Here is a 16,433-nt window from a genome sequence, read left to right on the forward strand (position 1 = left end):
CCACCTATTCATATTCAACACCCCAGCCGTCCCATACCTTTCCACACTGCCTCTTTCCCATTCAAGTTAACACATTATCTGTTCATTGTTATCACCTCTTATGATATCCACCCAATTATTACTCTTTATTTCTTCTATTATTCTCATCCCTTAAACAGCAAACCCCTGTACAACAGCAACCTCCTAACCAATTAGCAATTATTACTATGAGAGCCCAGTAGCTACTGCCTTCCAGAGGTGGAAAGTAACTAAGTACATTTACTCGAATACTGTCCTTAAGTACAATTTTGAGGTACTTGTACTTTACTTGAGTGTTACCATTTCATGCTACTTTATACTTCTACTCCACTACATTTCAGAGGGAAATATTGTACTTTTTACTCCACTACCTTTATTTGATAACTTAAGTTACTAGTTACTTTGCAGATTCAGATTATTAATACAAAATATGATCAACTAATAAATTGTGATGTATTATTATAGATTACTGTAAGCTACCCAGCAGTATATAAAGTAGTGGAAATCAGCCCCACCTTTTCCAGCTGCAACATTAAAGTGATGCTTACACATTAATGCATCAATAATTATAATTCAATAATATAATATATACTGTATTATTCTGAAATGGGCCATTCTGCATAATGAGTACTTTTACTTTTGTTGCTTTAAGTACATTTTGATGCTAATACTTTTGTACTTTTACTTAAGTAACATTTTGAATGCAGGACTTTTACTTGTAACAGAGTATTTTTATACTGTGGTATTTCTACTTTTATTTAAGTAAAAGCTCTGAGTACTTCTTCCACCACTGCTGCCTTCATTATTCCATAGCATGTGGCTTCGAATTGTGCTATGTTGTTATTTTCTATTTCATTTTGCTTTTTTTCAAATTTAACACGACATGCAAGACATTCTGACAGTATGAAGAGTATATTTCCGAAACATTTAGGTATCTGCTTCAGGGAAAAAAAAAAAAACATCTAAAGTTAATCATTCAGCATCCCTGAAATCTAGAGGATTCAGTCTGTACAAGTGTCACCAAATATCCTTTCATTTTTTAGTTACTAATTCTGTGTTTGAATCCGACGCAGGACCGTTGTCACATCATCCCCCTCTCTCTCTCTCTCGGTCTTTCCTGTCTCTCTCTACTTTGAACTGTCAAATAAAGGCAAAAATGCCTAAAAATCATCTAAGCCTAAAAATAAAATCGTAATTATTTTTTATGAGTTGGTGTCACTTTCCAAATGGTAGATACCTCATCTTGGAACAAAACTCTACATATTCATGAGGCTTGTGACATTTAGGCTTCATTCACACCGCAGGCCTTCATGCTCAATTCTGAATTTCTGCTCTTCTTATTTTTTTTGGATCACTGTTCATATCTGTTCTAGAGTGCAACACATGAATTGGAAAAAAATAAATGTGACTGCACCCCGTTTTTTGCTGTTCACACCAATTAGAAAATGAATTAAGAAAACAAATAAGATAAGGGAAAAAAAACAAAAAACAAAATTCAGAATCCGGTCACATTCAGCTGCAGTGTGAATGCAGCCTTGGTGCAAGATTGAAATGAAAAGATGTCAGCCCAAGGTCACTGAGACCAAGGTTGTGAGCGACACCCCCCAGCACCACTTCACCTTATAAATCACAACACCAATGTTGATGAGATGTCAGGAGAAAAAAAAAAAAATAATAAAAATGGTTCCTAGAAACAAATATAATTGAATGAAAGAGTGGAAGGTGAGAGAACAGATCAGGCAGAGTGATCGGTTAAAGGATTTGATCTGTGTGGGCCGACACAGCTCATACTAACAGGCAAACAAAGCTTAAGATAATTGCTTGAACATTTGCAGTACGCTGCACCAGTGGTTCTCATCCTTTTGGGTTTGTGACCCCTCAACACAAATCGATGCCCAGTAACCCTAACCCCGTCAAACACAGTCCAACCAGAGAATGATTTTCCCTTTTCAGGTCGTTTCATTTGATATCAGAGAAGGCAGAGAGGCTGAAAACTATTAAGCATTTCACAAGAAAAAAAAGCATGAATTGGAGAAAAAACAGAAAAAATAGACATGATTGTGAATTTGTATGACAAGACAGTTTTTTTTCCTATCCCACAAATCATCTCGCGACTATCTTGTGACCCCCCAGCACTAAAATGTCACATGTAGGGTTGAGGGTCGGGGCGTACTGGCACACACATGACAAGGAAACAGGACCTCAGATTTCCAACTAGTCCACACTAATCCGGATGAATTCAAAAGGCTCCGTTTTCGTGTCGGAAGTTTACCGTCCACACTAGCGTTTTCGAAAAGTCTCCTGACCACCACAGTGAACCGCCAAAAAAAAACGCATAATTTCTTCCTTGGGCATGTGCAGGCCACTTGGACCAGCTGCTTTATGTCATTTCCGCCGGCTTTCCACGACCAGGTTGTTGTTTACTGAGCGATCGTTAAGACCGAAGCCCGTTAGCAAATCAAGTTACCGAAAAAATGGCTAAATCAAACAGTGAAAAAGTGTCACGGTAGAGATGTTCTACCTCCGAAGCCGATACAGCCTGGATGGATCACGTGACAACGATGCACCTGAGATCACATGACAATCACACATCAGGGTTTTTAAAAAAGCCCCCATTTCCCCGTCCACACTACAGCACAAAACCGAGCTAAACCAGAGAAATAAAGATGTGTTTTCAAATTTATCCGGATTAGTGTGGACTGGGCCTTAGTACCAGGGGAGCAAGACAATTAGCAGAAGAAGTCTCCACTCCACTCCACTCCACACACTGCAGCTGGTTTCACTGATTAGCATCTTCACCCAGACAGGAGGGAACTAATCAGTGAAACCGGCCGCTGCGGCGCTCGGCTGGAAAGGCAAACCTCGGCCCAGTGTCCAAAGCTCTTCACGTTTCCATTAAAACTGATCAGTACAGCCGCTGATTTCACTGATCAGTTGGGTCAGAATGATGCAGGTTTGCCGATATTGGCCTCTTATTAAATATTGGCCAGTCGGTGTCGTCCACCTCTAATATAGAGGCTCCTCCCTGACCGCAGCTACAACCTGTAATGTCTGTAAAACCTGCAAAGAAATTTTATTCTTTGCAAATTTCAATTATTAATTTCTATAATCAATTACACTACCAGTCAAAAGTTTGGACACACACATTTTTCTTTATTTTTACTGTTTTCCACATTTTAGAAAAACAGTAAACACATCAAAACTATGAAATAACACAAATGGAATTATGCAGCGACCAAAAAAGTGTTAAACAAATCAAAACTATCTTATATTTTAGATTCTTTAAAGTAGCCGCCCTTTGCCTTGATGGAAAGCCAAAGGCTTTGGAAAGAAATTCATACATAGGATCAACTTCACTATTTATATTTGTCTAAGAAACTGATTTCAAGCATTTAAGCAGAATGGCTTTAAGAGAATGAAAAACATAGTACATTTAATCAGGTGGGTCCAGACTTTTGACTGGTAGTGTATTTTGTGATACTTTGAGCTTTGACCTCTGACCTTTGAGGAGGAGGAAAAGCCTTCAGGAATCAGCTACAGAGCAGCCCCCTGCAGCTGGTAGGGATTCAGTGTCTTGCTCAAGGACACTTCGGCAGGCTGGACGCACGCTCACGAGGGTTCGAATCCACCTTTGGTCATCTGTGAATGTAGTTGACCTGTGTGTGTGTGTGTGTGTGTGTGTGTGTGTGTGTGTGTGTGTGTGTGTGTGTGTGTGTGTGTGTGTGTGTGTTCCACCTACCACAGTTGAGCTCGTCCTCTCCGTTGTCACAGTCCCTCTCTCCGTCACATTTCCAGAAGACGGGGATACACTGGGTGGAGCCCGCTCCGCAGCTGAACTCATTCACACGACACGTCCTCATGTCTGTATGGACACACACACACACACACAGTGTCATCATTGTGTTCCTTGCTGTTTAACTGTCATTTTTCCTTTCTACATCAATTTATTTTTGTTGTATTTTAACTATTTGGCTAGTTTTGTAATTTATGTTTTATCTGGATCCCAGGAAAACGAACATGCTGCCCTGTGCTTTGGGTAACGACATCTTTAATGAGCTAATTAATTAATTAATAAACACACAGGCTTTACTTTCAGATTTACCGCCATACGACTTTCAAAGTGTAAAATGGATTTCAAATGGGTTTCTTTCTCAGCACACAAAAGATTACGAAAACCACCAATTTCAAAGGATGTTTTTTTTTTTTTAGTTTGTGCTCTAACATAATCAGGGTTTGTTTTCCTCCCTTCAGAAGAAACCATTTGCTGCCATTCGTTCTTCTCCAGTATGAAAAACAACTTCCACAGAGCGAGAGAGAGAGAGAGAGAATCCATCACGGTAAACATGACGCCTTAATTGGATTTGGTGAAACTTTCTGTTTCCTCCTTATTTCACTGTTCTGGAGTCGAGTGTTTTCCTCTCAGCGCTGCGTGACGCTCCGCTCTGCCTCCCGTCAGTCAGCTGACACCACCGGAGGAACAACAAACTTTGTCACATTCATGTCTTTTATTTAGAGCATCTTTGCAAACTGGGATGACAGTTAATTTAAAGCTAGGTTTGACACTGTAGCGTTTGTACTTTAAACATGATGAGAAATGAGTAAATGAGTCATTACAAAATGATTAGGGAAATCTAAACTGGGATGTAGACAGTATTAAATATGGGCTACAACTCTAAATGACACCTGTATTTAGTGCTGTAGTACTCAAGATCTGTCTTGGTCTCAAGACCGGTCTTAAGATCACATTTTGAAGGTCTCGGTCTCGTCTCGGAATCGACTGCATTTTTACTCGGTCTTGACTCGGTCTCTGACAAAGAGGACTCCGAATTTTATCTCAAGACCAGTCGAGACCACAACTGTAGTAACACCATAACCTGCCAGCGCATTGTCTGATTTTTTTTTTTTTTTTTATTGTGATTGGATGTAAAACTTCCCCCTTCAAATTGCAACCAATACTTGGCTAATTTTAAGTTTGAAAGTTTGCCACCCTCACCCACCCCCCCTTAGAGCTGCGCCAAGAAAGAGAATGCAGAATAGAGTGGGACAGCAGTGCACCATGTGTGGCTGAAGACAAGAGAATGAGAATAATGCAATTTGCCTGCAGAACAAGTTCGAAAAAGCTGCAATTCTATACAGGCCTACGGCAAGGCAAGGCAAGGCAAGCTTTATTTATATAGCACATTTCATACACAATGCTTCACATAAAACAGAAAAAATACATACACAGACCACAACTATTTAAAATGACATTAAAAAAGAAAGAAAAGAAAGAAAGACATAAAATAGATAACACACAAAAGAAATAAATAAAGATAATAACACCTGTTACATCTACATACAGATGATTTAGCAGAAGGCCACAGAGAAAAAGATTGTTTTGAGCCAACTTCTAAAAGAGCTGACAGTGGGAGCACATCTCAGATCTTCTGGAAGTTTATTCCAGTAATTGGGAGCATAATTACTAAAAGCAGCTTCACCTGATTTAGTTTTCACCCTGGGAACAACTAACAGACCGGTCCCAGATGACCTCAGAGGTCTGGGTGGCTCATATCCAAAGAGCAGGTCAGAAATGTATTTTGGAGCTAAGCCATTTAGCACTTTATAGACAAGCAGCAGAATTTTAAAATCAATTAGATGGCACACTGGAAGCCAATGCAGTGACCCAAGAACTGGTGTAATGTGTTCCGTTTTCTTAGTCTTAGTCCCACAGTTGGAGGGAGACCAGTTTTTTTGGGGGGAGACCGGAGAGAAGACCATTGCAGTAGTCTAACCTGCTGGTAATGAAAGCGTGTATCAGCTTCTCTAAACCAGGTATTGACATAAGACCTCTTACTTTGGCTATATTTTTAAGGTGATAAAAAGCTGATCTTGTAATGGTATTGATATGGTTAAGATTGAGATCGGCATCCATAATAACACCAAGATTCCTAGCTTGGTCTTTACTCTTGAGAGACAGGGAGTCAAGGTGTCTCGGTCTCGCCCCCCTCAAAGTCTTGGTCTTGACTCGGACTTGATACGCTCTGGTCTTGGTCTTGAATCTGTCTCGGTTTAGGTGGTCTCGACTACAACACTGCCTATGTTCTCCTTCAAGAAAACAAAGTGAATCTTGAGTTTCCAGTTTTTCTTTTTTTACACATCACTGATCATGGTACTATATGACGCACAGTTCATCTGCATGTTGATTTTAACAAAAAAAGGAAAAACATGTGATAAGCTGTAGAGCTGAACAATTAATCGAAACAAGAAAAAAAAAAATCTAAATCGCAATATCAACTTCTGCAATTTCCAAATCACATATGCTACAATTAATTGAGAGTTGCATCTAAACAAGGTGTTTTAGAGCTGCAGGTAATCTTTGGTCCATGAATCAAAACCTTTCATCAGAATCAAACTCAGTAAATCCTGAACACTGACATCTGCTTTTATTAACAAAATCACTTTTCTTTAAACAATCTTAAAAAAGTCCTAAAAAATGATGACAGCTTCCCCGTCTTTACGCACAAGAAATATTACCTACAGTCCAAACCGTCAGTTTGCAGGATTGAGTAAAGGGCACTCAATCAGACACCGATTAAAGATCTTACAGGAGCGGCTAATGGAGGGCAGATCTATCGAGCGGAGCGTTCAGTAGAAAACCTCCCAGATTAAACTGATGTGCTGCATCAGAGGATCGATGGGCTTGTTTCAGGCTGCAGCCCAGAGACCCAGGCAGGTCCACACATCTGATGGAATGACATCAGTGTGGGCTCCTCCCCTCTCAATTCTCTCCTTTACTCATGCTTCCTTCTTCCCTTCCTTGCTTCCATCCCTCCTCCTCCTCCTCCCCTCTTCCATCCTCCCTCCTCCTTCCCTCTTCCATCCTCCCTCCTTTCCTCTTCCACCCTCCATCCTTCTCCCCTGTTCCATCCTCCCTGCCTCCTCCCCTCTTCTGTCCTCCCTCTATCCTTCTTTCCTCTTCCATCCTCCCTCCTTCTTCCCTCTTCCATCCTCCCTCCTTCTTCCCTCTTCCATCCTCCCTCCTTTCCTCTTCCACCCTTCATCCTTCTCCCCTGTTCCATCCTCCCTGCCTCCTCCCCTCTTCTGTCCTCCCTCTATCCTTCTTTCCTCTTCCATCCTCCCTCCTTCTTCCCTCTTCCATCCTGCCTCCTTCTTCCCTCTTCCATCCTCCCTCCTTTCCTCTTCCACCCTCCATCCTTCTCCCCTGTTCCATCCTCCCTGCCTCCTCCCCTCTTCTGTCCTCCCTCCATCCTTCTCCCCTCTATTCTCCTTCCTCCCCTCTTCTGTCCTCCCTCTATCCTTCTTTCCTCTTCCATCCTCCCTCCCTCCCTCCCCTCTTCTGTCCTCCCTCCATCCTTCTCCCCTCTTCCATCCTCCCTCATTTCCTCTTCCATCCTCCCTCCCACCTCCCTTCTTCTGTCCTCCCTCCATCCTTCTCCCCTCTTCCATCCTCCCTCATTTCCTCTTCCATCCCCCCTCCCCTCCCTCCATCCTTCTCCCCTCTTCTGTCCTCCCTCCATCCTCCCCTCTTCTGTCCTCCCTCCTTCCTCCCCTCTTCCGTCCTCCCTCCACCCTTCTCTTCCATCCTCCCTCCCTCCTCCCCTCTTCCGTCCTTCCTCCTTCCTTCCTTCTCCCTTCTTCCATCCTCCCTCCCTCCTCCGTCCTCCCTCCATCCTTCCATCGTCCCTCCCTCGTCCCCTTTTCCATCCTCCCTCCCCCCCTTTTCCGTCCTCCCTCCATCTTCCCTCCCACCTTCTTCTACCCTCTTCCATCCTCCCTCCCATCTTTCCTCCTCCCTCCCTCCTTCCCTCTTCCATCCTCCCTCCCTCTTCATGCCAGTGTCTTTAGAGATTCACTTTCGCTCCCCTCATGCTTTGTCCTCCTTTCTTTCTCCCCCTTCCTCTTTTTCATGTTTCTCTCCATTTTAGCCATTTCTGTTTTTCCTTTCTACCCTTACTCCCTTTCCCATCCCTCTTTTCCTATCTCCTCCCCTTTCCACTCATTCCCTCCTTCCATCCCACCTCTCCCATCAGCTCTCCCTAAGAACCTTCTTCCTCCATTTCTTTCCCTCTCCTCCTCCCATAAACATTAAATTAAAGGCATTTATCTGACAGTGAGTGCAACAGTAGAACAAACTTAAATTCCTAGATTACCAACATCACACACGACCAACACTGAGGACTGAAACAGTCAAGAGCCACAACAGATGCAACAAATATATTATGTATGTAAATATATAATGTGTGTCACTAGAATAGTCATGGATGTCAGAAGTACCAAGTAAAAAAAGCAGAGCTGAGGAGAAAAAGGCAGAAAAGGTTTGACATAACATCGCTCAACCTTTCAAACTTTTGCTGTTCCTCGTCCTCTAAGGCTGTCACAACGAATTTCAATATTTAAAGTTCAGTCAAAGATATTTGAACCCCAACCTGCACATCAAAAACTGCTTTTTTCTTCCTCTCTTTTTTATTTCCCACAGCCAGCTGAACTGAACGCATCCCTGTCTCCCCATGCTTCGGCTCCACAGACTCTCATTCTCTCGATGTCTTCTACCGGCCTGATAATTTGTTTTTCGGCACACACACACACACACACACACACACACACACACACACACACCCAAAAACACCCAGCCTGACCAGGAGAATCCTGCTCCTCCAAACTCAAATCTTTCAAGAAACTGAATAAACAGAGAAAACGCACGCTGTGAATCAACTGCGGGTAGAATCTGTATCCATTTAGAACGCTGTATCCTGCTTTCATGTGTCAATAATATGTAAATTTTATCGTTAATATTCAAATTTCAGTCGAATGCGAGTAATTTCAATCAATTCCTAGTCAAATTTGATTGAAATTTGAATATTAATCAGGAAATGTATTGTCCCATTGGCCTCCTTCAGCTCCATCTCTCCCTCTTTCCTCTTTTTCCTCTCTCCCTTTCCTCCCCCCCTCCATCTCTACTCTGTATGGTATAGATTGGCTCACTGATACTTCCATGGCAGCCATGCTATTAGAGTACAGTGTATGTCCCAGAGATCAGTGACAGCAGTTTACCAGGCTCCATCCAGAGAGGCTATCGATCGACGGCAGAATCCCCCGTTAGTTAGACATGAAATGAAAAGGGGCCTGATGGCTTCGCCTTTCAAAACACACAGGACATCAGGAGGAGTGATGAGGGCGACTTCTCTCCCGGCGCCGCACAAATCATCAGCTCTCTCCAATAAGCCCACTCTCTCATGCATCATCGTGTCCGTGACTTGACTGTGTAACACAACAACATGACCTCATAAAAAGTCATGAAATTAGCTCAAAGTCTGAAACAGATTTACATGCTGCGGACACGAATTATGTGAAAATGACGTTCTTCCACCATGAATTGAATTCTGTGACAATAAGGATTGGACACGATATTTTCACCTAAAGGTTGGCTAACGGTTAAGTTTAGACAACTAAAACAACTTGGTTAAGGTTAGGGAAAGGCTTTGGTCATGGTTAAATAAGAACAAGGCTAGGTCAAAACCTAGTATATGGCTGGACCGTGTATGAGTGTGCCACGTGCCATGGCCAACCAATGGTGTAACTAACTCCACTGTAGACTGCTAATACAGAATAATAGTCCATACATCCATACTGATCGCGTCCCGTCTCCTCTCTCCGCCGCTGTCCTCTCCACCGCGCCCACGGCCCGCGTTGATCCTCCCGATCCAAGCACCAGGCGCTCTGTTACCCGTCGGTGCCGAAAACGCCGTTCACCGGACACCCGCTGACGTATCGTCGTCATCTGCCGAAAACTCGGCCGGATCACCGGGAACAAATCGGCGCCCAGCTATCGGCACTGGCCGGAACCGTGGCCCCGGGAAACTCGGGGAAGGTCGGCAATAAGCCCTCGGCGTGATGAAACCTCCATGCTTGTTTGTGTCTCTCTCTCCGCCGACAGAACAGAGGGGCTTCAGGTGGACTGAACTCGCGCATATGCATCGAAATAAACGGTGATATGATATAATGGTATAGATTCTACTTTAGCTTCAGTTTACATGCATGATATTGGTCAGCCTGCTTACTGTGTGGGAGAAACGGGCTCCTGATCTCAGCGGAGAAACAAGATGGCGGAGAAAACGAAACTTAAATTTCTGGCTCTGTGATCCTATGATGTGCCACGTGCCACGGCCGACCAATGGTGTAACTTCATCACTTAGTCAGTCAGTCACTCAGTCAGTGACAGACATTCACATTTGTAGGGCTGGCCCCGCAGTTGCAGTTTGTTTTTACAGCATCTCAGCTCTTAAGGACGTTAGGAAACTCTTAAGGAAATATGAGTCAGTGTAGAGAGATCTGTGGCTAGCCAGGTGTTGTGCCAAACTTCTTTTGTTTTTTTTTGTCCCAAGTGTGTTTCCCCTGGCAGCGTCTTCAGCTCTATCTTTACACATGGGATGAACAAAAGCATTTTCATTTTTGTGGATTGTTTTCCTTTCGCTGGCTTTTCAAAAGAGTGAAACGTTTTAAAAAAATAAAAAAAACATTTCAGGGGGATTAAAAAGAATTCAAGTTAAGTGAAAGTGACATACCTATTTGGCTCATAATGAATGGAGATCAGGCTCGTTTGTGATCTTATTATCTCAAACCACTGATTCTATAAAGGAAGTTGTCAGGCTCTACATTAGTCTATTTATCATTTATTAAGCACATTTCCCCCACGACACTTTCCTTGTGCAGGGGCAAAACAACAACAACACCACCACCACCACACACTGAGGACGAAATGAGGACACACCACAAGCGAGGTGTGGGGATAGGGGACACAAACTTTGTCCGGTACTGTCGACCCATGGGACTATCTTCACACCATTTCACCCAGATTACGACCAAGGGAGTGTGTGTTTCAGTAGAGCGGATTTTGTGTACCGCAAGCAATAGCATAAACCCGTTTGCTGGAACATAAACAGCTGGGATATGGAAAATCATGTGCTTGCATAACAGTATAGCGGTTCTTTTCAAGTTTCCAATGTGAATAAATGTAAACTGGGAGCGTGACACTCTCCTTTCAACTTTCTCTAAGCTCTGCCTCTCTCAGCTCATCCTGAGAACGTCCAAGTCCAGATCGAGTCATTGGTGAATCGAGTCCGATTCAAGACCAAGACCGAGGGGGGTCGAGACCAAGACCGCAAAGCTACGAGTCCAATTCGAGACCAATGCCATAGCAATGTGTTATCCAAGCCTACCATTGTATTTCCTGACTAAAATAGCGTATTTTTGTTTATTGCCTAAAATAGAAGGGAGGTTTCTAAAGACATTTCAACAAAAATAGAATGTTTTGAGGACAAAATTAATTGTAGGCAGCTTGTTTATGTTCATAACATACAGTAGTTGCACCTTTACTTAACTAGAAGTGGATTAATCTATTTCACCTACTTTTTCTTACTGCTCCACAACCACATGCTGCTCTCAGCACTGACTGACTGAAAATATTCTTACCTGTAATTTAAGAAGGCGAAGGCAAAAAGACAGAGAGAGACAGAGCGAGAGCAGGAGTAACATTACATATGGACATGGTGAGTTTTTGGGTTTTTTTTTTTAAAAATCAAAACGAAAGTCATTGGTTGGGTAGTTGGCATATCACCAATCAGCAGTCACTAAACCTTTCGGTGGGCGCATAACTTTATCAACTGTGAAAATTGTATCATTCGCTGCTGGTCACTTTCTTAGAAGAGATTATAATTATAAAGACAATAATATTATGTAACGTTAATTCATCCGAGACCGATTCAAGTCCGAGTCATATTCACTCCCGAGACCGATTCAAGTCCGAGTCATATTCACTCCCGAGACCGATTCAAGTCCGAGTCATATTCACTCCCGAGACCGAGTCAAGTCTGATTAACTACGAGTCCGAGACGAGACCAAGACCGTCAAAAATCGGTCTCGAGTCCGGTCTCGGAGTACTACAGCCCTGCTTATCGGAGAAGGTGCATGTGCCACAAAAAATGACTCAAGATCTTTTGTGAATACTCTTTAATTCGGCATACATATAATCCACCAAGCAGCACTTATTTCAATAACAATTTAAACTTTTTGAATTGGTTTGTATGTTATCCAAACAATCTTCTTCCACTGTGGAGGGCGGTAAAGAGCAGAGAACCACTTATAAAAACTGAGATTTTATTGAAATAACAGCTGCTTTGTAGACTGGATGAATGCCAAATTAAAAACGGCTCCTAAAGACACGTAAAGCTATTAAATCATGTACTACCAGGTGTGTACCGATAAGCCAGGCCACATTACAATTGCCAGATTCTTGATTGGACTTTGCCTTGTAGCTCTCTCCATGTGAGAGAACGGCACACATCGGCACTACGCTCAGTTTAAAATATGATCATATACACATTGTTCTGCAACTCCAGTCTTGGTGATTTTCATATTTTGACTTCAGCTGAAGGATTACATGCTTCTTGAGAAAATTATACCCCACTTGGTACTTGGTTTTGGAAACCCTTTCAAAACCCCATTGGATAAACTAAAAAATGCATGGTGGTCAAGCTGAAAAAACAAGGCTGTTTTTCTTTGTCCCTGAAAAGTTGACATTTTGAAGATAAGATTTTCACTGGACAGCAAAGACAAGATAAACTAAAACTGCTCAGCCTGCTTAACCGAAATGTGGATGGCTTTAACCTTTAACTCTGAAACTCCCTGTGAGTTATCAATGACTAAGTGAAGTAGAAACTGAAGACTGAAATCTACTTCCTTAATTCGACACTTTCTGACGCACAAAACCGACGCAAACACAGGCACAGTCCTTCACGAAAACAAGCAGTCAGGAAATATGTGCATGCATGTATCCACCCGCAGACAGAAGGACACACACACACACACACACACACACACTCTTTAGATTCCATTCCCTGCTGCCAAGTCATGTGTAGCAGCTGGTCAAACAGAACAGTGATATAAAGACTACAGCAGCTAAGGCTGACCTGCACGTACTCCACTGCAGCTATGACTGGAACTTAACACAGGCTCTTAAACACACACACACACACACACACACTATGCTTTGGACTAGACCGCTGCCCTAATGTCACTGGCTGACTTGCATGTACACCATTAAAACTGTGGCTGGAACATCCCATCCTACTTCACCACACAATGTGACAGATAGGCTGTATACACCCGACACCCCCCCCCCCCAATACATAACACACACACACACAAAACAGACAATATGAAGCACAAACTGGAATGCTGTCTCATGACTAGAGCTGCATGATATTGACAAATAAAAAATTTTCTGTACTGCTGACTTTTCAGCAAACAAGAAACATTTTTAATAAAAAAAAAACTGAGATGTTAACATTCATTGTATTCAAATTGCAATTTAATTTATAGTCCAGAAACTGAGCTCAGCAGCAGAACATAATGTTTAGTAGTCAAGTAGTTGATGCTGCAAATTTTTTTTTTTCTGCTAAATTGTGCAGCTCTAGCTAAAACCCTGTATGAGTGGAAACACACACACACACACACACACACACACACACACACACACACACACACGACTGGTACTATGTAGTATGCACAAACACTCCCTAATGTCAGCAAGTTGTCAAGGAAAGTCTAAAGAGGGAAAGATCAAATGTCACAGCAGGGCTGAACGTCGGGCCGGCCTGCAGCACAGGAAGGGTTCAAAGCCGTTTTCAGACATTCAGTTCAAGTTCTCAGCGTGCGAGAAACTAATATTGAATTACTGAAATTCCTTGTGTATGTGTGTGTATGCATGCGTGTGTGTGTGTGTGTGTGTGAGTGAGTGTGTGAGTGTTAAAGAAGGACAGATTTCTAAGCCTTCTGTTCTGGTCAGAGTCTGGGTAACGTGATCAAGAGAACAGTGTGTGAGAGAAAGAGAGAGAGGGTGTTTGAGTGTGTGTTTGAGTGTGTGTGTGTGTGTGTGTGTGTGTGTGAACCTGCTATATTGGACACAGTCTTGGTCCCTTGCCACTCGCTCCATTGGCACAGCTGTTGCATTAAAAATGTAAAACTGCAGCCGGTAAACAGTGGCTTTGAAAGGCAGTATACAAATAAATATAGGCGTTAAGACCGATTACAGAGATACATGTAGGATTATAGAAAAGGATCTGCCAAGCCGACCAGACAGAGTGTACCGCAAAGACTTTTAAACTGTACTGAGAACAGCAACAACTCCCTCGCAAAGCCAAACCAGAGAGCAAAGTCTGGAATCTGTGATGTCCTGTGATCATTTCCTCTCCTACATCTTCTTCTACTTGCTCTAATTTGCTTTAAAATATAAACGTACGCACACACAGTCCTGTATATCCCTTCCATCTCTCTTTCTTTTCCCAGCACTTCTCTCTTACAGGAGCATTCATGTTGCAGAGATTTTATCACAGCGCTAAGACCCTGACCCTTGACCCCTTTACAACTAGCTGCTTGTAATGTTTGGTATCTGGGGACAAATCTTGGAACTGAAGCTTTTCTACTGTTGTACTCACTGGATAAGAACATCAACTAAAAGCCTAAAATGTGAGTGTAAAAATGCCATCAAGATGTAACAGCTGGAACAATATGGTTTTCAAACTATACTGTGAACCACAATTGCTAAAAATGTCCCCAAACTAGAGTAATTTTTACCTCCGCCAATGGGGGTTTTGTTTTCACCCCAAGGTCCATTTGTCTGTTAGCAGGATTTCTCAAAAATCAAAGTCATCAATGGATTTGCACTAAACTTTGTGGAAAGGAACTGATGGATCAAGGAACTGATTAACTTGTCACACCAATTGGCCAGAGGGGGGGCGTGGCAGTGGGCGTGGCTTCTCACAAAAAAGGCATGTAACGTACAAACAGATTCACGTAACACTATCAGACTTTGTGGCCAATCAGCAGACAGAAGTAGAGGCAAACCCTCCATTATTTGACCAATCAAACAACATCAAACAATTCCTGTTTAGACCTGTCCAAACCTTGGTCCAGTGGTAGAAGAGCAGCACTAATAGAAACTGAACAGATAGAGAGCTGATTGGTCATGTGATGTTGAGATAATCAGATAAAATGATTAAAAGTGTGTAGTAGGGATGTAACAGTATACCGTTTTAAGGTATACCGCGGTATCAAGCAACCATGGTTCTGAACGGTAATTTAATATACATTATTAAACTGCACTAGATTACAAGATTGATGTGTGTATTTTCCGTCTTTAATGCAAAATAAACTATCCGATGTTGCACTGCAGGGCGCTAGAACATTAACGTTATCTCACTAAGGAGGAGCCTTGTGTTAAATATTTTTATGTAAATGTTACAATGCTAATGCATGAGAGTTTCAGTTAAATACACACAGACACACACACAGACGCACAGGCACGCACACACGTTTCAGTTCAATAAAGCAATATTTTCTTCAAAGCAAAATACTTGTTTGTTTTTCGATGGGCCATAATACGTTTAATTAAAAAGGGGGGAAAAAATGAATACCGTGAAATACTGTATACCGCGGTATTTTGGTAGATACCGTACTGTGAAATTTCATACTGTTACATCCCTAGTGTGTAGAGTGTGAACAGACAGATCTCATGTCCCATTTCAGCTTGTAGTTTGTAATGTGGCATGGAAGAAAACTTTTGGTGGAAATCCAGCATGTAGAACTGGCATTTCTTGACAATAGCATAGTGTTGGCAGAGGTCTGCGCTCTACTGAGTGCCATTTAGTTTTTCATGCTATTGTCCAGGCTTATCAAACACCTGCTTTTATTCACCTGACGGGCTACAGCAGGTGAACGTATTTTATTTGTCTACCTAACATTGCGGGGACTTGGGAAGGCTTTGGCAGCGTCACACAGCCAGCAGCTTTGGATAACTCCAAGTTTAGTTCGGGGAGTGATTTCAACACCACTCTGTCACCTTGGCAGACAGCGCCACACACACTCCCATCCAACAGTGCATGAGGGATTTGCCCCCCCAACGTTAAAATGCAATGCGGTTTTCTTTTCTCTGCCGGAGGTAAAGAATTTGTTTTTGTATTGTTTGCAGGTCTACAGGTAATCTGCTGTGTTGACACAGTGCAGCAGAGAGAAGGGGACTGCTCTATAAAACACTGACAAGCAGAGCCACAGCCAAACACTTTCACACACACACACACACACACGAAACCCTCTACTGCCCTGGTAAATATCACTTCAGTGTGTGATGAAGTGTTTATAACTCTATAGTGTTGTCTATTTATTCACTGTCTGGCTTAAGATTTGGTCGTGTCATTTTTCTGTTCCTTTTTATTCTTCTTTTCGATCCTATTTTGTCCTACCTGGGAAGTAATCTGCTGCATTTACGCTGAACGGCCAAAGAAACCCTAGAATAGATTGGTTATTAAACCCTGTATTTTGGTAAATGTTGTATTCGCTATCATAAGTTTCATCAATCAATA

The 16,433-nt window shown here is 42.4% G+C and overlaps 1 protein-coding gene across 1 annotated transcript in view; it reads right to left on the reverse strand.

Moving 5' to 3' along the window:
• Nucleotides 1-3,757: 3,757 nt before the first annotated feature.
• Nucleotides 3,758-16,433, reverse strand: part of LOC139639218 (very low-density lipoprotein receptor-like) — a gene marked incomplete at its 3' end in the record, with an annotated part of 35,398 nt that continues 22,722 nt past the window's right edge. Inside the window, exon 4 of the mRNA XM_071513300.1 lies at nucleotides 3,758-3,880. Coding sequence (XP_071369401.1) covers nucleotides 3,758-3,880 — 123 coding nt within the window. The remainder of the gene's footprint in view (nucleotides 3,881-16,433) is intronic.

The sequence above is a fragment of the Centroberyx affinis genome, unplaced genomic scaffold (assembly GCF_046629955.1).
Source record: "Centroberyx affinis isolate AG114_WGS23_722 - 3 ecotype Tasmania unplaced genomic scaffold, CSIRO-AGI_Caff_v1 ptg006964l_1, whole genome shotgun sequence".
Lineage (NCBI taxonomy): Eukaryota > Metazoa > Chordata > Actinopteri > Beryciformes > Berycidae > Centroberyx > Centroberyx affinis.